The 23,779-nt window shown below is 36.6% G+C and overlaps 1 protein-coding gene across 1 annotated transcript; it reads right to left on the reverse strand.

Annotated features, from left to right (window-relative positions):
• Positions 1–7,609: 7,609 nt before the first annotated feature.
• LOC121401550 (tetratricopeptide repeat protein 24-like) lies at positions 7,610–23,337 on the reverse strand. The gene is made up of 5 exons (XM_041586762.1): positions 22,675–23,337; positions 21,229–21,444; positions 20,287–20,415; positions 13,907–14,028; positions 7,610–8,046 (listed from the first exon to the last, which is right to left on the reverse strand). The coding sequence occupies exons 1-5, from the start codon at positions 23,330–23,332 to the stop codon at positions 7,981–7,983; spliced, it is 1,191 nt and encodes a 396-aa protein (XP_041442696.1). The 5' UTR covers positions 23,333–23,337; the 3' UTR covers positions 7,610–7,980.
• Positions 23,338–23,779: the final 442 nt, after the last annotated feature.

The raw sequence follows: 23,779 nt of genomic DNA on the forward strand, positions 1-23,779 counted from the left end.
CTTTCCTTCTTTTCCATTTTCCTGTCCCCTTCTTATCTTTTTTCCTTTTCTTCCCCCCCTTGTTATTTAACGATACAGTCGCTTTAGCACTTCTACTGGGATAGCCTCTTCACGGAGACTAAATATCATAATATGCTGGTTCGATACTTTCAGTGTTGTTACATATGCTGATGTCTCCTTGATGGACCATGTTTTGCATTCTATACTGTATTGTAGTAAATCAATAAAATTTAAATTTCAAAAATTACACCTGACTTTCTCTCTTTAGTGCTTTATTAAAGTTAACCTGACACATTCCTAAATTAATAGAATATTGTCATTGATAAAGACAGCTACTGTATATTTTAATCTCTCCCTTATGCTCCTTGTCCAGAGTTACTTCTAAGGGTCTAAGGGGCCTATAAATCATAACGTGTAAAACAATCGACACCAGAAAAATGGTGTAAAAAGCTGTGTTAAACATATGGCAAATTTATCAAGGTGTGTGTTTTATTTTACACTTCCCAAACTATATATTTGACGCCACTGCAGACCTTGTGTACTCCATTAAAATCAATGGGAAAAATCCAAGTAGCAAGTAAGTACTGGCAGGAAAATTGCAATGGATGAACACCATATTTTGCCTACTTCTGTTTACAAAGATGGACGTCATCGTTGAAAATCAATACACTGCTTGACAAATACAAAGTTTTTTACACAGTGATGCCTGGTGATGTGTGGTGTATTTTATAGCTGTTTCTTTACACAGCATGATAAATAGGCCCCTCAGTCACACGGGGCTGGGCATCTCTTGATCCCACTGTAGGCTGGAGTAGAAATGTAATCAGTTCTCAAGCCTATAGAAGGATCGTGCAGTATTCTGGTAAATAAAGCCATGGTTAAGTGTTTAAATACTTTGTAATTAATAGGATGATATACACCCTGTGAGACAAACCAATACTGGTCTGCTGTTTGAAATAATTCCTTTTGGTTGCTGTGTGTTATTAGACCTGGATTACATTACCTTTATTACATCATACTGTTATGACTTCATTCTATTTATGATCAGTAGATTTATTGATCAGGGCTGGTTGCTTGCTTTACTGTATAGCACTATACAAATCTATACTGTCTGAACAGTTGTCTAAAGTAATGTAAAGCTTATAGCTGCAACATCAGTGTGCCTTCCAATTAGTAAAAAAGGACGGCCCCTAAATCAAACACAAGTATTGCTCAATCTGCAATATTTTTGATTTGAACGTGTTAGGGATTCCCCTGAAGCATTCAACATTCAGTTCGGGATTCAGCCAAAAGTCTACTTTTTTCAGCAGGATTCAGATTCGGCCAAATCCAAGTGCCTGACTGAACCAAATTCGAATCCAAAAAAATCACGTGACTTTTCGTCACACAAACAAGTCAAAAATTTTTGAACCACGTGGTTTTCTTTCCCCCCTTGTTTGCATTTGGTATTCTGTCCAATCTTTCACAAAAGAATCAGGATGTGTAGAATGTGTTATTTAGGTCTCCTATGAATAAAGAAGGGATACAAATTGTGGGGTATATCTGCAACAATTATGTGTAAGCCATAAAAAGGCCCACACCTAAGCTAAACATCAGTTAGGTGTCTGCAGAGGGCCAAGTTTTATTAAGAAGGCCCTAATAATGCTTGTTTAAAGTTGAGGTAACAGAATAGAGGAGCACAAGGGAGCCCAGTATAGTGTTATGAATGGAACCATGGGCATAGCAATACTGAGAGCTAGACTAGAGGGTCCAATGGCCTTCTGAGTGATGCACAGTTTTAGTTCACAAGCCTTCTTAATAAATGTTATTTTATTTTAGGAGTGTGTTTAAGGGCAAGGTCACACTGGGCGTTTTTATGCAGCATTTTTAAAAACTCGCGAACAATCGTAAATTCGCCAATGAAACCACATGCGCATGATAGTATGTGCTTTTCAACCTGTTGTGTTTTTTTCCCCAACTTGAATTTCTGGGTTTTCTCCTTCCCCACAATTCCGCTCAGAAGAATTTGGTAAACTTTTGTTAAAAAAAGCCAAGCGGAAAACCAATTGACATGCAAAATGTAGCTGGACTGATTGTCAATACGCAACATAATTACATCACCAGCATACAACGCGCAAATACACATATGCGCAATCCATCTCATGAGAGTTTGACAGTCAAATTGAAAATATGTGAAGCGAAGTGTATTTCCAAACCTGCATTTCCTGTTGCATTTCCTTGGAGTTTCTGCTGAAAAACGCAAATACTGGCGTCGTGTGGCAGATGTTTGCTCGTATGCATGGGAATCGATATAGTGCGTATTCCATTATTTTCATCTTGTACTTATTTGCAATTGAATATGTGGCTTTAAAAACACAACGTAAAAACGCCCAGTGTGACCTCGCCCTAAAGGAACAGTTCAGTGTAAAAACAAAACTGGTTACAGGGGTGGTTCAACTTTGAGGTAACTTTTAGTATGTTACAAAATATCCAGTTCCTAGCAACTTTGCAATTGGTCTTCATTATTTATATTTAATTGCTTTTGATTTATTTACCTTTTTCTTCTGACTCTTTCCATCTTTCAAATGGGGGGTCACTGACCCCATCTAAAAAACGAATTCTCTGTAAGGCTACACATTTATTGTTATTGCTACTTTTTATGTCTTATCTTTCTATTCAGGCATCTCCTATTCATATTCCAGTCTCTAAATCAAATCAGTGCATAGTTGCTAGGGTAATTTGGACCCTAGCAACCAGATTGCAACAACTGCAAAAGGGAGAGCTGCTGAATAAAAATCGAAATAACTGAAAAACCACAAATAATAAAAAGTGAAAACCAACTGCAAATTGTCTCAGAATATCACTCTCTACATCATACTAAAAGTTAATTTAAAGGTGAACAACCCCTTTAAATACACTGTGTGAAATATAAATGTTTCTAATATAGTTAGTTGGTCAAAAATGTAATCTGTAAAGGCTGTAGTGTTTTTGTTAATTTTTTATTACTCATCTTTCCATTCAGTCCTCTTCCTATTCATATTGCAATCTCTAATTCAAATCAATGCATGGTTGCTAGGGTTATTTTGACCCTGGCAACCAGATTGCAGAAATTGCAAACTGAAGAGCTACTAAATAAACTACTACTAAATAACTAAATATTACTAAATAACTCAGAAGCCACAATCAAAATGAAAACCAATTGTCTAAAAATATCATTCTCTGCATCAATCTTAAAGTTGATTTAAAAGCGAAAACCCCATTTAAATATGAAATAATGACTGAAGAAGGAATCAGCATTTGAATCATAGCATTTATGTGCTAATAAACATATTCAATAGCGGCAAGAGTTTGAGAACTGTGCTTTTATTTCTAATATAAGCAAGTAGACCATCTCAGGTGCCATCACAAAACAATTGAATGTGACATCTAGTGGTCATTATGGAGAGTTGCAGTGTATGATTCTAGGTTAACTGCTGTTTCAGCACTAAAATACATTGATTATATCTCATATCCTTTAATCTGCTTGGGTTTCCAATTGTACAATGGAAACTGAACTAAGACCACTTTTATACCAAAAAAAATAAAAAACTCCTGGTGGATTTGAAACTTTAAATCAAAGTTGATCTTCTGTGGCTTAGGAATTTGAGATGTGGAGCTGAAGACTGTAAATCTCAAGGTTACTTCCAAGCCTGCCATTTCGAGAAATGTATTGTCGAGGTGTTTCTTCAGTAACTCACCAGCATTCATAATATTGAGAGGTGACTGATTTGTAGGCATCACTAACACAGTTGCTAGGAGATTGTTATAGAAAAGCAATTTCTTTTGGCAGTCTGTATTAAATACAATTAGACTTTGTCATTGTTCTCTCTCTTATGCTATTTGCAAATCATTTAGTAATTGGAGTTGTACTACTGTATCAGGATTATACTACCTGCACTGGGTCTGTGTGGGAGATTGATTGTCTGACTGCTCCTGAATTGCAGAACAAACGTATTTGCAGTGATTTAAGTAAACCAGAGGTTCTGTTCTGCACTTCTTCAAAGAGTATAATACTAAAATCTATAACTGACATCAACACATTTGTGTAATATGCAAATGCTATCAGCATTTATGCAAAAAAAGTGGAATATCCTGCTTGTTTTGTTCTACTTGGTAAATTGCAGGATGGGATTTACTGGCATGGGACCTGTTATCCAGAATACTCGGGTCCTGGGGCTTTCTGGATAATAGATCTTTCTGTAATTTGGATCTTCATACCTTAAGTCTACTAGAAAATCATGTAAATATTAAATAGTTACATAGTTACATAGTTAAATCGGGTTGAAAAAAGACAAAGTCCATCAAGTTCAACCCCTCCAAATGAAAACCCAGCATCCACACACACACTCCTCCATACTTTTATATATTTATATATAAATAAACACAACTGGTTGGTTTTGCCTGCAGTATGTATTACTTATATCTTAGTTGGGATCAAGTACAAGGTACTGTTTTATCATTACAGAGAAAAAGGGAATACCTTTGTAATAATTTGGATTATCTGGATAAAATGGAGTATATGGAAGATAGCATTTACATAATTCTGAGCTTTCTGGTTAACGGGTTTCAGGATAACAGATCCCATAGCTGTATAGGTAAACCTTGTCTTTGTGCATTATTTTTTGCACTTTGTGCACAGAGTACAAACCACTGGCAGTTCCATTTTCAGCCAGAGGGACAAATATAATTTAAAAACTAGCCCATTATGCAGAAAGGGTTAGCCAACAACAGCCATTGCTATTTAACATATACAGATAGGTTGTCTGGAAAGTATGGCTGTATATGCAATGTAATGACGGCAGAAAAGTCTATGTTATATGAAATGGGTGGCAGATGTGATTGTGCAGTGTAACAAAGGCACACAAAGTGCCTTTAAATTGTAACACAGATGAAAGGTTTGACATTGGGTTGGGGTTTTGAACTGTGAAATTCTGGAGAGCTGTGCAAGGTACTTTACATTCTTACTGGAAACTGTAACATATTTAAAACGTGGTACATTATACATTGACCTATTCCAAGCACCTTTCCATTTGAGCATAGTTTTTTAAGTTTTGTTTTTTCAAATGATTAGCCTTTCTGTCCTGCACCTACTCAGCAACTGAAAACGCACATTGACTGTGAGGCTTCACCTTACTTATGATGCAAGAGATAATAATCACAGCACTGAAAAGAGTAGCATGACACATGCAAAAGAGAAGTAAAAGTAGGGTTCTTGTGTGTTTCTTATACTTGGTTACTTAGGGTCAATTATTTATTGCATGTTACCAAGCTTCTCGGTCTTCAGTGCTGCTGGGTACAGTATATGATTCTTCATATCTTTAAACCCTGCACTTATATAGTAGACATCTGTTCTTAGAGAACTGAGGATACCTTGGGGCATTACTTAGTTTTGCTGCTGGCTTGGGAGTTTTCTGCTGTCCATCACAGTCAATATAATAAATACTGCCACAACTGGTTGATAGTGGGACCTCTTACTTACTGCACCCTTGGTGAATATTGTATATTTAGTTCACTGGTGTGTAAGCTGGCAGAACATTCGATTTAATCAGCGTTGGCCAGTGTGAGAGTTTCATCAATTAAACTGATGAATTTACATTCATATATTTATCCTGTGAAGACACTCATTTTTAATCAAAATACAGAAAAGGATAGAAACAGCACTCATATTTAATTTTATTACTTTTATTACTTTCTCATAAAATTAACAGTTTGTATTAATTGATACATCTTACAAAGATATAATTGTACAATTTCCAATAATTCCAGCAAACTGAATGTAAATGCCGTTAGTTTATAAACACGCAAGTTAAAAATTATTACGGGCATTATTATTATTATTATTATTTATTATTATTATTATTACTACTACTACTACTAATAATAATAATAATAAACACTTACTTATTATCAACATATTCTGCCCCTTAGAGCTTACAAACTAAAATAAAATGTAAGGGTTAAAAAAATGGAGGGGAGGAGCTGAGTGTCATTTCAGCTGGTGTGAAATGATGTAAACATTATATTCAAAGCAAAGTTGGCTGTAAGAGTTAATTTTATTACTGCACATAAATTTGTGTCCAAAGTCAGCCTTCCAGGTATGCCAGATTTTTTTTTACTTAACACTGCTTTTGAGTTGTCTGCCTCCTGGCTGCATGTGCAATACTATTCATTATATAAAGACAGATATTGAATTTTGGTTTCTATCACCCAAAGAAAGTAAATGAAATTATAGATAAAGTATCCAAAGTTTTCAGGATTAAATGGCCATGAGAGAGTAAGATAAAGTAGTGACCTGTACATCTTTTTACGATATCAACTATTTTAACCCTTTCCCTCCAATCAGATGGAAACAAGTTGGAACTGCATCTTGCACCATATTGGCTCAAAGCTGTGGATTGACTTGGAAAACTATGCAACCAGCTCATACTAGGAACTGGCTCAGGGATTTTATAAACAATTACAGGTATAGGATTAGTTATCCAGAAACCTTTTTTTTTTTTTCGCCTTGAGAAAGCTATTAAGCGAAACGCGCGTTGGCGAGTCGCTAAATTCTTGTTTTTCACACTTTTCCTGGTGTTTTTACTGGGATTGGACTTAATCTTTATTGCTACGTTTTTTTTAATCTTATTCATCATCCTTCCATTCTAAGGGGCCGGTGATTTGTGGTTTATTAGGGTCAACTTAGTCTCTCTAAGATCAGGGCAAGTTAATATACCAAGGCCACAGTCTTGGTTACCCTGTCCTGCCTTCCTCTTTGTGGTGTCCCAGACTTAGAAAACAACAGGCAGTTAGCTTTGGGACAACTCCACCCTCTTATATTTCATTATATCCTCTCTCTTTTCTGCTGACCGTAGCATTGGTTTTGTTCTCACCCAATTGTGGTCATATTTTAATCTAATTGGATCTTTTTAATTAATGTAATTTCTAGCAATCATTATACAAATATTAGCACTTTATTAATTTAGTATAATTTTCTGATGTGTTCTAAATATTAATTCACTTAATTTAAAGCACCTTTTCCAAATTGACTGCACTCCTTAGATGAACTTTGTCATTTTTAACTTTTTAACTTTTTCTGGTTGAGCTCAATCATGAATTGTTATTTAATTTGAGAGTGATAATTGGTTAAAACACTCAATGGATATTATGCACTAATTGGCACTTTATATTACTTATGAACTGTTTTAAAACCAATTAGTTGATCAATTAATTAATTTTGAACTTTAACTAAGTTATTTAATTAATTCAACCAAATCTAAGAGATTTAACTTATGCTGGATATTGATTAAGGCGTTACCTACGGGGTACTTTTTTCTTTATAATTGTATCCAGAAACCTGTTATCCAGAAAGCTTCAAATTACTGAAAGACTACCATAGACTCCATTGTAATCAAATAATTCAATTTTTTTAAAAAAACATTTCCTTTTTCTTTGTAATAATAAAACAGTACCTTGTACTTGATCCAAACTAAGATATAATTAATCATTATTGGAAGCAAAACCAGCCTGTTGGGTTTAATTAATATCTACATGATTTTATAGTAGACTTAAGGTATGAAGATCCAAAATATGGAAACCCCCTTATCTGGAAACCCCCAGGTCCACAGCATTCTGAATAACAGGTCCCATAACTGTACAAAAGTATGAAAATGAGTATGAAGTATGCAAATGAGCTTTGCTTCAAATATATACACATTGAGTCGGTTTTGCTCTGCTCAGCATAAAGTATTTTTTCTAGTGAATGGTTATCTTGGCAAAAATTTGCACTGCCTAAATGGACAGCTAAATCATATGGATAATGGGATATCCAGTGTCCTTTGTAAGTGATGGTATAAACACTCACTGGAACTAAAAATCAAAATTAATTTATTGCTTCTATCAGCAGCCATGTTATCAGAACCTTTGACTCGCTTCTGCTATTGTGCAAGATATGTTTTCACTCTGATGCTGAATGTTCATTTGTCATTTATACTTAATGGCATCTGTAAGTTTGGCCAAAATCCTCTCTCTGGGAATATTAGATGTTTCCTGTAAAATAAAGAATCTCACAATCATATAAAAAATTGACTTCATCAATAAATATCTAGATTGAAGCTGTATGTGTGTACGCTATAAAGCACTGCTCGGACCAAACCTTTAGACATCCGATTGGTTGCTATATAGGTTATTAAACCTGGTACAGATTATGCCGATTACTGTACAGATACCAGACACTATTGCTAAAGGTTTTGAGGTTATAGGCTAAACAGTGAATCGAACACTCACCCTTTAAAATACATTTTTTTTGTCAAGGTCATCTATAATTTCCAGGAACTTTCATCAAAGGATCGGTAGATGAAACTGTTACTTATATAGCTAAATATTAAGACCATATAAAGCAAGAGGCAAACGAGAAAATAAGTAAATATAGAAGGTTGTTAATGGACTGCATGGAGGAATTTAAATAAAGCTCTGGATAATACATCGTTTTATGTTTATTTCTGTGCCATGGCTTAACATTCAAGATGTGTGTGTTCTGCATCTATAATACATTTGTATTGGTAATACCATGTAATGTGAACTGACTTTAGCTAGGAAACTTATTTTTCTGTCTAAAGGTGGCCATACACGGGCAGATAAAGCTGCCGATATCAGTCATTTGGACCGATTTGACAGCTTATCTGCCCGTGTATGGGGGATTCTGACGGGTCTTCCCGATCGATATCTGGCCACGATATCGATCGGGAAGGTTTGATTTTTAACCGACCGACCCATCGGTGCCCCTTGGCGCATCGTAATTCGATCGTTCGGCCATACGGCCGAACGTTCGAATTACCCCCGATATAGTCATGCCGTTAGTGGCATATCGGGGAAAGATCCACTCGTTTGGCGATGAGTCTATGGCCACCTTTAGGGAGACTGGATCACTAATTTAGTAATCCCCTTGCTCCCTAGTGAAAGTCCTCTATGATTGTATCAAATAAATCAGACCTGTCATTCTGTTTGATACAGCTAATTTATTGCCTCATACATTCGGGCCATACATGAAAACTGTGACATCTCATTCTGCATAATCAGTTAAAGGCAATATATTTCATTATCTGCTGGGAAATAAAGTTAGAAGATATCTGGTGGCTTACACAATAAACAGTGTTATTCCATACAGTAGCTTCATATTCAAAGAGAACTGTATGAAGTGTGCCTTCTTGTGGCAGTTATGTATTTTAAAGCTTTAAGTTGGGAACACTGTTTACTGGGAACATAATAGCTGACTGAGCCTAAAGACAATATGAATATATATATATATATATATATATATATATTTATATATATATATATATATATATATATATATATATATATATATATATATATATATATAATACCCCATTATGGAATTATATATATATAATACATATAATACCCCATTATGGACTGTTAAACTCTAGTGGTAATTGTCACATTTTAGTTTAGTTATTCTCAGTAATACAAGAAGATGATGGTTTGTCAATATGTCTGAGTGCACATTGCTGAGCAGAGTCTCCTGAAATTGCAAAAAATAGGATTTGGAATTTGGGATCATGAGCAACAATGGCCTCCTGCCAAATTTTAAATGTGCATTCATGTTTCCAGGGTGATGAACCCCGTGGCCCTGTGAAACTGAAATGATTTTCTAGTGGATCTGTTTTAGCTCTATATATGCTGATTGGAAAACACTTTGCGCAAATAAGTGTAAAGCCAGTCTGCATTTGGAAAACCAATCAACATAGTGCTCTGGCCCCTAGTGGGTAAGTCTCAGTCTTTAGTGTATAATGGGGGTTATTTTACAAAAAGGGTTTTAGGCAGAACACATGGTATGTATGAAACCCCTAGTTTGGAATTTAAAAATAACTGGTTCCAGTCTCTTCTCCTCACCCTGAGGAAAACCAGCATATAAGAGACATGTGAGAATAAATTGCTATAATGCTCCTAGATTTTTCATCTAAAAAGACAGACATAAAAGCTATGCTTAGCCCTGAGATGGTGAAAAGAAAAATAATAATATGAATTCATACTGTTGTTTTGCTGGGCCAGGAAGGTGTTTATTTCTATGTATCTGTTATATACAGTACCTCTGTAGAATTGTTTCTTGTTGAGTTGCTGCAATGCGAGGCCCAGTAATAACCAACATGCTTTGCTATGAGGTCATGGTATTCTTAGCCATTCATCTGAGAGTGCCAAAGTAAGTGGCGCTGCTGAGATACTGTTATTTTCAGCTGGCTGATTAGGCATAACACTGATAGCATGCTGATACATTTAATTCATAACAATCCTATTAGGTATGATTTATCTGAAATGACAATGCGTATAGTTTGCTGCATAAAAGAATTCCCACCACAGTAGGCCTGTTATCACCCAGATAAGATGGTTAAATATACAAATCTATTGTGGACAAAGCTTAGGTACTCAGGGATATCAAATGTTTACAATAGGTTAATTTGTGTTTTAATAATCCTACCACTATGGAAATAAAACTTCCAGTCCAGCTATGAGTATCTTGATGCAGAGCAGAAAATAACAGTACTGGGCCAATAATAGCACTTCACTGTTCGCAGCTAATGCTTTTAATTTTCATGTACTGTATACTATGGATATACAAAGTGCATTACGATTGGTGCATTACTTGTGCATTTCAATTACATATCAGTAATAAATAATGCATCAAAGGTTCATCACAAAAGTATAAATTAAATGTGCCATTTTTTTTTTTCAACAAAGCAATATTTCCCCAAATTATAGTAAATTGTGGGTACCGGCCAAGTAATATGGCTGTAACTTGCAAGCAACTTAATGCTGATATGCTGGTAAATCAAGGTGTAGCTGTGTTTCTATTGTGCCAGTGTGGCTGTGAATTGTGTCATTTCTGGTGTGGTGATGCTTGAATCAACTGAAAAGGCATTAGTGTGAGATACAATATGTGCAAAGCAGTCCTGTGTAATATCTCCTGAAGGCAGGTGTTTATTCTAGGGCTCGCTGACATCCCTGTGCCTTATACTTTGCACCATGCACCAAATAAAGCAGATGCAACCAGGATTTTGGTGCAATTTATCCCAGTGTTAGCCCTGACTGGGAAATCCCTCTACAGTAGAACCCCCATTTTACATCCCCTGATTTTAAGTTTTCCCTCATTTTACATTGTTGTTTTGTGGTCCCACCTATATATTATGCATTTTACATTTTCCTGGATTTTACATAATTATTTTCTGGTCCCCTGAAAAACGTAAAATGGGGGTTCTATTGTATTTTTTTTAGGAAGTACTAATACCTATATCCTTGATACCTGGTTGGGATGTGTTCCCTACGGATCTGGGTGGGTTGTGACAAACTTATTTTGACTTTGATATAATAAGTAAGAGCAGGTTGCTTCTCCTCTTTGGACTTCCACTTCAGGATGGAGTGGATGCAGCTGGGGAGCCTGGGACAGCAAGGCTCCAATAAAGGAAGGCCCTAGTGGAGTTAATCCCTTAGTGAAGTCAGGGAACAGGGACCCTATCAATGACGTATGTAGACAATGGTACAGATGAAGCCACTTGGATTTGTATATTAAATGCGTCATGACTCAAAATAATAAGAAGAAACAGTGTTATCTACAGTCATCTTAACTCATTTAATGCATTTAACTTTTTCATTAGCATACCAAAGCACCATTGTTCACTAATGGTGAACTATATAATTAGATGGTATACTGTGACACAATTTTCTGTGTTAAATGGGATAAGTGGGATATCAGGGTTTCGTTATTCTGTGTCAAACACACAAACTATGGAAGGATTGCATAATTCAGTTCCTTAAGGTTCCATAAGGTGTGGAAAATGGTGAATACACTTATTAAATCCCCTGTCACGGACCCACTTACGCCAATATGGAATAACCATGACTATCCCCAGTTGGTAAAGTTAGGCCCAATGAGTCTTTGGTCAGACCGTGGTGTGACTACTTTAGGGGATGTGTGGCACGATGGTAAACTAATCTCTTTTGCAAATTGAAAGACCAATTCCAGATTCCACACAATCAATGGCAGACATTTCACAAGCTCAGCCGTGCACTCAGTGTCACACACAAGTGTCACGACATATCACTGTCCACACACTCCCTTTTGGTATACATCAAGAGGGGACATACAAAAGGTCTGGTCACAATATTATATGCTAAGTTGCTACAAGAAGTGCACAGAAACTAGATGGGCTACAAAGTAAATGGGAGGTGGATGTGGGCTCAATCCTAGATGAGGAATGGCAAGAAGTTAGTATCCCCCAATTATAGGTTATGGCTGATTCAGTTATATATTCTCCACTGGGCTTACTACACCCCTGTCAGACTCCACTAGATTAATGCCAACACCCTGGATTTTGCATTAGGTATGCTTTGGACAGGGGAACGTTGATACACATGCTGTGGAGCTGAACTAAACTTACTTTATACTGGAGGGAAGTACTAGATACTTTAGAGGGGGTGCTACAGGTGACAATTTCCAGAACACCTAAAATGTGTGTCTTGCCCATAATACAAGACCTTAAGTTAAATCAATACCAGACACTCTTTCTCCTTGAGGCATTATTACTAGCTAAAAGATTAATCACTCAGAACTGGAGAGCTGTGACTCCTCCTACCTTCTCTACTTGGAAAGTGATAATGCAGGACACCTGCAATACTGAGTTTTTAATGTACCTAAAAAAGGGAATCCCCACCAAATTTGATAGAATTTGGGGTCCCTGGACCGACATTTACCCCCAACACCCAAGGCAACCTATAGCAGTTTAAGTCAAGCTATGACGGAATGTCTGATGTATGCTATGCCTTTTTCTCTTTGCTATATTTAGACGTGTAACATGTAACACTGTATCTTCCCTTGTTTTGTTTATTTGTTGTAAATTACTTGCTTTTATTCACTCAATAAACTACCCAAATTTAAAAAAAACACACAAACTAAAGTGGCTTCATCTGTAGGTGAGCTCTTGTTTTAGCACACTCTAGGAATGGGCTTTAGCACGCGGGCAGATTCGGGGAGATTTAGTCGCCTGTCAACTAATCGCCACTTCTTCGGGGCGACAATCTCCCCGAATCTGCCCAAGTGCTAAAGCCCTAATAGTCAGATAGATTGAGCTATAAATAGCAATTCTGAGCTCCAAAATAGGAGTGATAGATTGGAAGTATCTCTCCCAGTTCCTGTAAATGTAGGGATTATGGTGAAAATGAAATCAGATCAGAGAATTTCTCTGGAGTTTAAAATTGGAGGTGAACAAATTCACTAAAGGGTGTCACAGAGATGAAGTGAGTTCCTGCAAAGTCTGTCCTCAGGGGAGTGTGTGATATGCTTTGCAACTGTATATTACTGTGACCTCTTTTCTCAATTCTATCAGTGATACTATGTGAATACTTTATTTTGTGGGATAAATGATCATTTATTATTGGTTCAAGTACTCCTGGCATCCAGAATTCCTGTTTGTGCGTCTGAGAAGGACACCAATGGGAGGTAATAGTTGTTTCATTGGGAAACTGATTGCACTCAGCCAGCCTTTTTAAAATAAACAGGAGCATACAAATATGTGAAAGATCATTAATTAATGTGAATGGCAATGATTTCCAGCTGAATCATGCACGTATTTTCTCTTTTAAGATCACATACATTTTCACGCATTTAAATATCGTATTGTAAAGATGACAAATACATAAGGTTTAGCATATGTGGAAAGGCCAGACCAGTCTAGATATTTTTTATGGACTACTGCATTGGCCCACAATAGATTCATATTTAGATCGAAAGTCAGCAAACAATTTTCTCGAAATATAAAATGCACTGCATCAGAGTCCTCACACAATCTTTACTGTTTACTATGCAAAACAAACAAGTTGTGCAAACAGAAATTACCTTTGACTTTCCAAACAGAGTAAGAGCTTGTTTGTAGTAGAATATGGCCTGATCTGGGTTACCTAGGCAAAAATGTGTGGCACCCAGTCCCTCACTGACTTGACACTGTTTCAGCAAATCACCTGTCAAAAAGGCAAACAGTATTACGATGATGAAATGTTCTCTGAAGTTAACTCAGCTTTTACAGTTTATATATACTGGTGTGCACTATTATGAGCCATTTAATATAGATCTACGTTGTACAACAGAAATTACGATTCTTTTTCATAGTCCAAAGCTCTCCGTCTATACCATTACTGTTGTGGATCACCTAAGCTTACACTTCCCAGAGTTTAAGAGCAATGTACATTGCTCTCTTCTGCATGCTTAACTGTATATTAGCTGACAGGTTTGGACACTTTTTGCATACAAAACATAAAGCAGCCCCTGAGGTTGGTTTATGTGGATTTATAAAGACCCTTTGTGGGACACCAGAAAAATAAACAATTATTGGTGTCACTCTTGTGTAACATTCAGGTGCATCCCCTCAATAGGAAAATGAGGTTTGGTATTCGGTAGAATCTTTCGTGAAGGATTCGGGGGTTCGGTGGAATCCAAAATGGTGGATTTGGTGTATCACTAGTTAATAGTGCTCTTCCAGCAGAATCTTGTATTGAAATCCATGTATTAAAAAAGAAAACAATTTTTTTTATTTAATTTAGAAATTTGACTTGGGACAAGACATGTTCTTAGTTTCCTGGGTTCCTTTAGTCATGTGACTTATGCTCTAATAAACTTCAGTCACTCTTTACTGCTGTACTGCAAGTTGGAGTAAAATCACTCCCCTTCCTTTCCCCCAAGCAGCCTATCAACACAAGAATGGGAAGGTAACAAGATAACAGCTCCTTGATTGCTAAAAATGCTCCCATGGCCTAGTGGTACATATGAGAACAGCACTCAAAAAACACCCAAATCCATCTCACCCAAGTCATTTCAGTTAATTTGACTAGGAAAAAATTTAGCTTATATGAAAGCAATTCCATTGTAAAGTGTTGGCTCTTTCTGAAAGCAATGTACATTGCTCTCTTCTGCATGCTTAACTGTATATTAGCTTACAGTTTTGGACACTTTTTGCATACAAAACATAAAGCAGCCCCTGAGGTTGGTTTATGTGGATTTATAAAGACCCTTTGTGGGACACCAGAAAAATAAACAATTATTGATGTCACTCTTGTGTAACATTCAGGTGCATCCCCTCAATAGGAAAATGAGGATTCTGATCCAGAGGGTTCTAGTACTTTTTAAAACTTTTTTCCCAAAAGGCAGGCCTTTTAATAGACCATGAAAGTATCCTCCTATGCCTGTAGTGCAATTTTATATCATAGGCTTATCATTGTCAAATTATATTTTTGTATTATGACATTATGTCTTGCACTGGCCTATGGTTAAAGGGATTCTGCAATGGGAAAATGTTTTTATCAAATGCATCTGTAGTAGGGATGCACCGAATCATGGATTCAGTTCGGGATTCGGACAGGATTCTGCCTTTTTCAGCAGGATTCTGATTCAGCCGAATCCTTCTGCCTGGCCAAACCGAATCCGAATACTAATTTGAATTTGCAAATTAGGGGTGGGGAGGGAAATTGCGTGACTTTTTGTCACAAAACAAGGAAGTAAAAAATGTTTTTCCCTTTCCTCCCCTAATTTGCATACACAAATTAGGATTTAGATTTGGTTTGGTATTCGGTAGAATCTTTCGTGAAGGATTCGGGGGTTCGGTGGAATCCAAAATAGTGGATTTGGTGTATCACTAGTTAATCCTGTATTGAAAACCATATATTAAAATAGAAAACTATTTTTTTTATATTTAATTTAGAAATTTGACTTGGGACAAGACATGTTCTTAGTTTCCTGGGTTCCTTTAGTCATGTGACTTATGCTCTAATAAACTTCAGTAACTCTTTACTGCTGTACTGCAAGTTGGCGTAAAATCACTCCCCTTCCTTTCCCCCAAGCAGCCTATCAACAGAAGAATGGGAAGGTAACAAGATAACAGCTCCTTGATTGCTAAAAATGCTCCCATGGCCTAGTGGTACATATGAGAACAGCACTCAAAAAACACCCAAATCCATCTCACCCAAGTAATATAAGTTAATTTGAGTAGGAGAAAAATTAGCTTATCTGAAAGCAATTCCATTGTGAAGTGTTGGCTCTTTCTGAAAGCAAAGGATCAGGCACAATGACCTGGGATGGCTGCTTACTTACCAATATTACATAGAATACATAATAGGAACATAATAGCTGACTGAGCCTAAAGACAATATGAATATATATATATATATATATATATATATATATATATATATATATATATATATATATATATATATATATATTTATAAAAGCACTGCGCATCTTGACAGCGATATATAAATAAATGATGATGATGATGATATATATATATATATATATATATTTATTGGTTCAGGAATAAAATTATTGCAATTTATTGCAATGTACATAGTTTATTAAAACTACACCACAATACTCATGACAGGATCCCTATAATTTAGATGGAAAACACCTTTCCTGGCAAGAAGAAAGTAGTAGGAGAGAAGCAGAATATAATGAGAAGAGCATAACATATGGGAGAGGAGGGTAGAAAAGACAAGAGGAAGGTGAAGGAAGGGACAAAACAGAAGAGAAGGTGAATGAGAGCAAAATTGAACTGGTTTGAGTTTTGTTGCTGTGTTCCTTTATTACCACCATTACTAGTCACAGGGAAGTTGGCCCCTTAAAGGGGAACTTTCGCAAAAATGAAAATTTAATATAAGCTTCCTCATACTGAAGTAAGTAACTTTCTAAATACAATCAATTAAAAATGATTAATTGTTTCTAAAAATCATCAAGTTTATATTCACTATTCCTCTCTCAGCATCTGTTTCTCTTCATTTTCTCTTCATGCAGCAGTTGGGTGTCAGGTGAATTATCCAAATATATCTTATAGGAAGGCTCCCTTTCCTAACAGATGTATTAGAGCTCACTCAATACCTGATTCCAGTAAACAAAATCTAACAAAATAACTGCCTTTTGCACAAATTCTGCTTGTAGGGGGCAAATTGGGGGGCAAATTGACTAAAGGACGAAGTGGCTAACGCTAGGGAAAATTCACCAGCATGATGTCATTTTGTCACTTCGCCGATTTACGCCAACGGGTGTTGGCGTAAATTCGCTAGTGAAGGGGACCTACTCTAGTGCTACTTAGCACCCTTACGCCGGACGAAGTTGCGATATGGCGAAGGGACGTAACTGCGCTAATTCACTAACTTGAGGATTTACGTGAACGTTACCTCTTGCACCAGGCTTTGCAATAGAGTAGATAGGGATTGGTTAAAAAAAAAGTTGAAATTTTTCCCAAAAACACGCTGGCATCTTTTACTTTTTATAGGGTAATAGGCTGAAGAAGATCGAAAATTTTTTTAGGGTACCCTCCTTCCCCCCTACATTTGATAACACGTGGCACCTAAATGATTCTGTGGGCACATGTGTAGGGCATTAGAAAACATTTATTAAAGTTTCCTGGCCTTGTGAAGTGTAATGTGTTTGCTGCTGCATATATGCCCATTGTACTTTAACTGCAAGCTGTACGCAAATTTCCAAATTGCTAGCGTAACTTCGAACTGCTGATCATAACATCGCTAGCGCAACTTCGCAAAAGATCTGTAACTTGTGCGCAACTTCGGATCTTCGTGAATTTGCGCAGCCATGGCGAATCTACGCCTGGCGAAGTGCGGCGAAGTGCGATGAAGTCAACGCTGTCGCAACTTCAGAGGTAAGTAAATTGGTCTGGTGATTTTAATAGAGTGAGCTCTAATACATCTTCTAGGAAAAAGAGCCCACCTATAAGATATATTGGATCAGTCATCTGACACCCAACTCCTGAATGACAGAACAAGGAGAAACATGCTGATAGAGGAATAGTGAAGACAAACCTGATTATTTCAGAAATGGTACAGAATGTTTAATTGATTGTATTTAGAAAGTTTCTTATTTCAGTATGTTATATTTTCATTTTTGCTATAGTTCCCCTTTAAATACAAGTGACCCTTGAGGAAAAAAAATACTATACCCAATATAAAAATGTGCTAGTACTGAAGGAATACATCATATCAGAGTTTTGGGGGGCATAAAAAGATTTAGGTGTAGAATTTGGTAACTTCTATTAGGATTATTAAGCCTTATGTGACACCATACGATGTATAGCTGACACTTTCACATGGCTAGAGATACATTTCATTGTTTTCTGTGTGTCAAGCAGTATTTTATGCTCTTACAGAGAGACAAATTACATTTTATAATTTCAATGTGTAGCATAGGCCTTACGGTAATGATATGTAGCTCAGGGGGATTTCAAGACTATTTCAGTTTGTCCTATGTGTGTTTCATGTAGGATAAATCGAATCTATAGGACAAATGAGTCAGATAGGCAGCTTGACAAATACTCCTTCTGCGTTTCTCTTATGATAATATTATCTGAAACCAGGAACTCCCATTTGGTTGCTAGGGACTGACAGAAGTTGTAGGTTAGCTACCTGTAGTGAGTCACAAGTCCCTCTTCTGTGTCTCATATCAAGAACAGCAACAACCAAGAGTTAAATATTATGAATTTTGTTTAGTTATACCATACATATATTTTACTCCACATAGACTGCTGTGAAAATAAGGCAGCTTCAGATGTTCTCCTTGACAACAAAGAACAATCTCTATTATTACTAAAGTTTGACTGGTCAAAACATATGGCATGTGCCTTTGGAACCTAGTTATTTTCACAGATAGCCATGGGGTCATTTTGATGTCTACCATTTTGATATTCATTTATATAGCAGATACTGAAAGAAGTAACATAAAGTCATAAAGTAAAACTTATCTAAAGGTAAGAACATATTTTTGACAGTGTGCTTTATTCCACAACACTTTTGAGAAAATAAAAAGCATTTGGACTAGTTCCAGATGGCATTAACCCAGAAAAAAAATTATGTGCTAAATATGTAGAAGACCTGAACCAATCATGATGATGCTAAATAAATCCATTGTATCTGGAGGATAAGGACATACTTGCACAAAATGAACTAATAACTGGCTGCTTGACTAAGCTAATATTAAAGGGATACTGTCAGGGGACAAAAAATATTTTTTCCAAAACGCATCAGTTAATATTGCGGCTCCAGCAGAATTCTGCACTGAAATCCATTTCTCAAAAGAGCAAACTGATTGTTTTATATTTAATTTTGAAATCTGACATGGGGCTAGACATATTGTCAGTGTCCCAGCTGCCCCCAGTCATGTAACTTGTGCTCTGATAAACTTCGTCACTCTTTAATGCTGTACGGCAAGTTGGAGTGATATCATCGCCTCCCCCCCGGCAGCCTAACAACAGAACAATGGGAAGGTAACGAGATAACAGCTCCCTAACACAAGATAACAGCTGCCTGGTAGATCTAAAAATAGCACTCAATAGAAAAAGCCAGGTCCCAATGCGACACATTCAGTTAAACTGAGTAGAGAAAACAGCCTGCCAGAAAGCAGTTCCATCCTAAAGTGCTGGCTCTTTCTAAAAACACATAACCAAGCAAAATGACCTGAGATGGCTGCCTACACACCAATATTACAACTTAAAAAAAATACACTTGCTGGTTCAGGAATTACATTTTATATATTAGAGTGAATTATTTGCAGTGTAAACAGTGACATTTAGGGGCAGATTCACTAAGGGTCGAATTTCGAAGTTAAAAATACTTCGAAATTCGACCCTCGAATTGAAATCCTTCGACTTCGAATATCGAAGTCGAAGGATTTAGCGCTAATCCTGCGATCGAACGATCGAAGGATTTTTCGTTCGATCGAACGATTAAATCCTTCGAATCGAACGATTTTAATCCAACGATCGAAGGAAAATCCTTCGATCAAAAAAAGGTTAGCAAGCCTATGGGGACCTTCCCCATAGGCTAACATTGACTTCGGTAGGTTTTATCTGCCGAAGTAGGGGGTCGAAGTTTTTTTTAAAGGGAAAGTACTTCGACTATCGAATGGTCGAATAGTCGAAAGATTTTTCGTTCGAATCGTTCGATTTCGTTCGAATTCGAACGAATTTAACCAATTCGATGGTCGAAGTACCCAAAAAATACTTCGAAATTCGAATTTTTTTCATTCGAATCCTTCACTCGAAGTTAGTGAATCTGCCCCTAAGTAATAAAAAATACATCATAAAAATCATGACAGAATCCCTTTAAACAGATGTCTTAATAAAATGAATGCAATGTTAACATCTATAACACGAATTATGAATTTATTAAGAAGTGCAGCTTCTGAGTATTATTTTGACTAATATCTTGCAACTTTACCTGCATCCACAAATGCATTCATTGCCTGTTGGTAGTAGAATTCTGCCATCTTATAGTTTCTCAGTTGGCTGTAGGCAAAGGCCAAGTTGCATAGGCACTGTCCCTGTGCATTTCTTTCACCCAGAGTTCCTAAATAAAAAAGAACATATCGGATACAAAGCTGAATGCATACACCAGAGCATAACATTTATTTATTTTATGAATTTTATTCATGGCAGGTCACCAATACTACACCATGCTGTACTGGCAGTATCCATACAACACTGCTGCAGATTAGTATGGTTTATGCTACGGAATGCTAACCATTTTACCTTCTTCTACTCCTTCTCAGAGCACCCTGGCCTCATCCCTGAGAAAAGACATGCATGTCCAAAGGCTAACTGTTTCTAAATAAACACAGTAATTGACTGTGATAAAAGGTTCTTCTACTACATTTTTATTATACATAAGGAACACTATGGCATGACTTAATGCATTTGCTAGTGGGGTCAAAGGCTGTCTTGGGTTGCCATTTTGGCCGATCAGTACTAATGTTCTTTCTCTGATCTCTTGTTCAGTTTTCACTAGGACTAATCAATGTACTATTTTCCTGTATTTCAAAAAATCTCCCAAATTAACATCTATCTGTATAGCCAATGAATTTGTATTATAATAATTGAACTGAATAAGTAATGAAGTACAGAATATGGGGCCTTCTGTGTCCCTATGGTCATGTATACAAATTGTATACAAAGTGAAATAAGGCCCATTGGGGTACATATTAGTTTGCAGATATCTGTGTAGTTTCCTTTATTGTCTATAAAAAGCAGAACCTTGATTTAATATATTTTAATATTATTTTAAAAACAGAATTTGCAATACTTCTCATAACTGAACACATGGTAAAGGGCTCTTTAAATGTAACAACATATAGTACATAATGAATGTGATTTGAGTACCTACCATACATATCTGCAGCTTCTGCATGGCACCTGAGAGATTTTTCATACTGGTTAAGAGCATTGTCCACTGCTCCCAGGTTTTGCAGTAACACAGCCATTTTTCTAACAGAGAATTGTGTACCTCTGCACAGATTCATACTTTCATAGAAACATTTTCTGGCTTGGCTGAAGCAATCCGTTTCAGCATAATGCAGGCCCAGGTGGTTATAAAGCATCCCTAAAGCACAAGACAAACAAAAGCTACAATAGCACACGCAAACACAAATACTTAGGCCTTATGCATTTCATAGTCACACTATTTTGCTGTGTAAATTCTGGTTGGTTGGTGGAATTTCAATCAAAGCATTGAGTCTAGGGCTAGAAAGGATTTTGGTTTTATTTTTTCAAGTGGTAAAAAAGAACAGTTTCAGATTTTTTTTTCTCAATTCTGTTTATTAAAATGTACAGAGAAAGAACAAGTAGTATTAGAGTGGAATGGTAGTACATTGTAAGTTTACATGTTATAGAAAACTTAATCAGCAATAAACTTGACTAAGTATATTACACATATGGTGTGAAGTGTCTATAAAAAGTGGTTACATAATTATGCAGTCATGAATTAAAAACTTGATCACGGCAGTCCTGCTCTCTGAGTGCTCGCCTCAACCACTTTTTATCAGGACAGCCGTAACCAAAACGAGGATTGGTGCACTTACACTTCAATAAATAAAAGGCAGAGCATAAGAACAATTTCTTAAATTCTATGGTGTGGAGTGTCTATTTATGTATTGCAAATGTATTTTCTTTAATCATTTACATCACAACTATGTAAGCAATATGGAGTCACATATGGTACCGGCAAAACCAAAAGGAAAAAAGATTTCTACACTTTTTTTAACTTGGGAAATTATTATTATTATTATTGTGCAGTATTTATTTAAAGAAAAGGGAAAGTCGTCTTGCACTTGAGAATGCCAAATGTTAGGAGCGATCCTCTTCTGGCTTCTTCTTTCTTCAAATTTCCTGGGGTAGACGCATGCTCAGTAGAACGAAATAGTCGACTTTTACGTTAAAGTTCTGCTTTTCGTTCTACTTTGCGTGCGCAGCAGTGCAAAGAAAGAGGAAAATGGAAGTGGATCGCTCCGTGGTGCTCACTGGAATAACCCTGACCAGGTGCAGTTTTCTGCTGATAGGAGCACCGGCCCTGGGGTTTCAGGTAAGTCAATACAATCACTTGGGGGTGCCTAACATTTGGCACCCCCAAGTGCAAGAAGACTTTCCTTCTCCTTTAAAGCAACAATCTTATTTTTCATAACAATGTGTTTCAAATTTAGGCATGTAGACAGCTAGAAAAGGCACTTGACTCCTCAAAAAAGTTGTGAACTAAAACTAAAATTACTTACCAAGAATAACACACGAATGTCATTTGGCGAATAACTAAATAATATTGATATTTATTTAGACTTACCCAGTAGCTGCTTGTCTGACAGTCTTTTACACCACACTAAACAAGAATCCAAGGTCTGGAGAATTTCAGTCTTTGAAAAGGTTTTGCTCTTTATCATATAATTTGCTGCCTCTCTCATGGCCATTGCAGTATCTTCCATGTAATCAATCTTTTGATATGAATGACCTGCAAGCCTAAATGAATGTGCTGCTGAGGGAAGGTTCCCAAGGCTGACAAAGCAGTAACCAAGCTTGATCAGCGCATCTGAAATGTTATTTATTTCACTCAATCCATATTCATTGATGGCTTTTTCATAAAACTTCACTGCTTTTCCATGTTCTTTCATTTCATCATAGGCGACCGCTAAGTTGAAAAACAGATCACCAGTTCTGTCTTCTGCTCCACTGTCAGTTGTTGATTTAAGAAGACACTTTAGGGCTTTCTTTGGTTTTCCAACACAAATGTAGGCTGCCCCAAGATTAAATAAACATACTTTTTGGATTTTTTTGTCAGGCACCTTACAGGATAGCATATACGCCTTTTTGAATTTCCCCAGTGCTGTTTGAATGTCATCGTTTTTGAAAGATTCAGTTGCAACTTTGCACAAGGAATGTATTTCATCCTGTTCACGGTTTACTGAGCCTGTGTCTGAGAGGTTCTTGGCTATGGAGGCTTCCATTTTAAATTTTCTGAGCATAGAAAAAATACAATACAATAAATAAAACGGTATTGGTACATACATATCACTTGTGCAACTGATGCAAGAAATGTATGAGCAATAGCCATATACCCTGGGGATGGGGGAGAAAATAGACAGACAGCAGCCACCACCCATGAAAAAATCAGTTATGGGCTCAACCCATTTATTAATAAAGAAAGGCGATGCTACAGTATGTAGTGAACACTTTGCACCACTAATTAGAATACTACTGGAAATTACTTTCTCTGTTCACTCTCACTTACACATGCAGCTCTATCACAACCCATGGATATTTAAAATATGCACAGAATATGTCTTCTGCTTTTCTTCCTCTAAGGTGCTTCAGGCTAATCTTCAGTACTAAAGTGAAGTTCAGTGCAGGGAATGTGGCTTAAAAAGTCAAGATGAGCAACATTTTTTAGCAAG

Source organism: Xenopus laevis, chromosome 3L, assembly GCF_017654675.1.
Source record: "Xenopus laevis strain J_2021 chromosome 3L, Xenopus_laevis_v10.1, whole genome shotgun sequence".
NCBI classification, from domain to species: Eukaryota; Metazoa; Chordata; class Amphibia; order Anura; family Pipidae; genus Xenopus; species Xenopus laevis.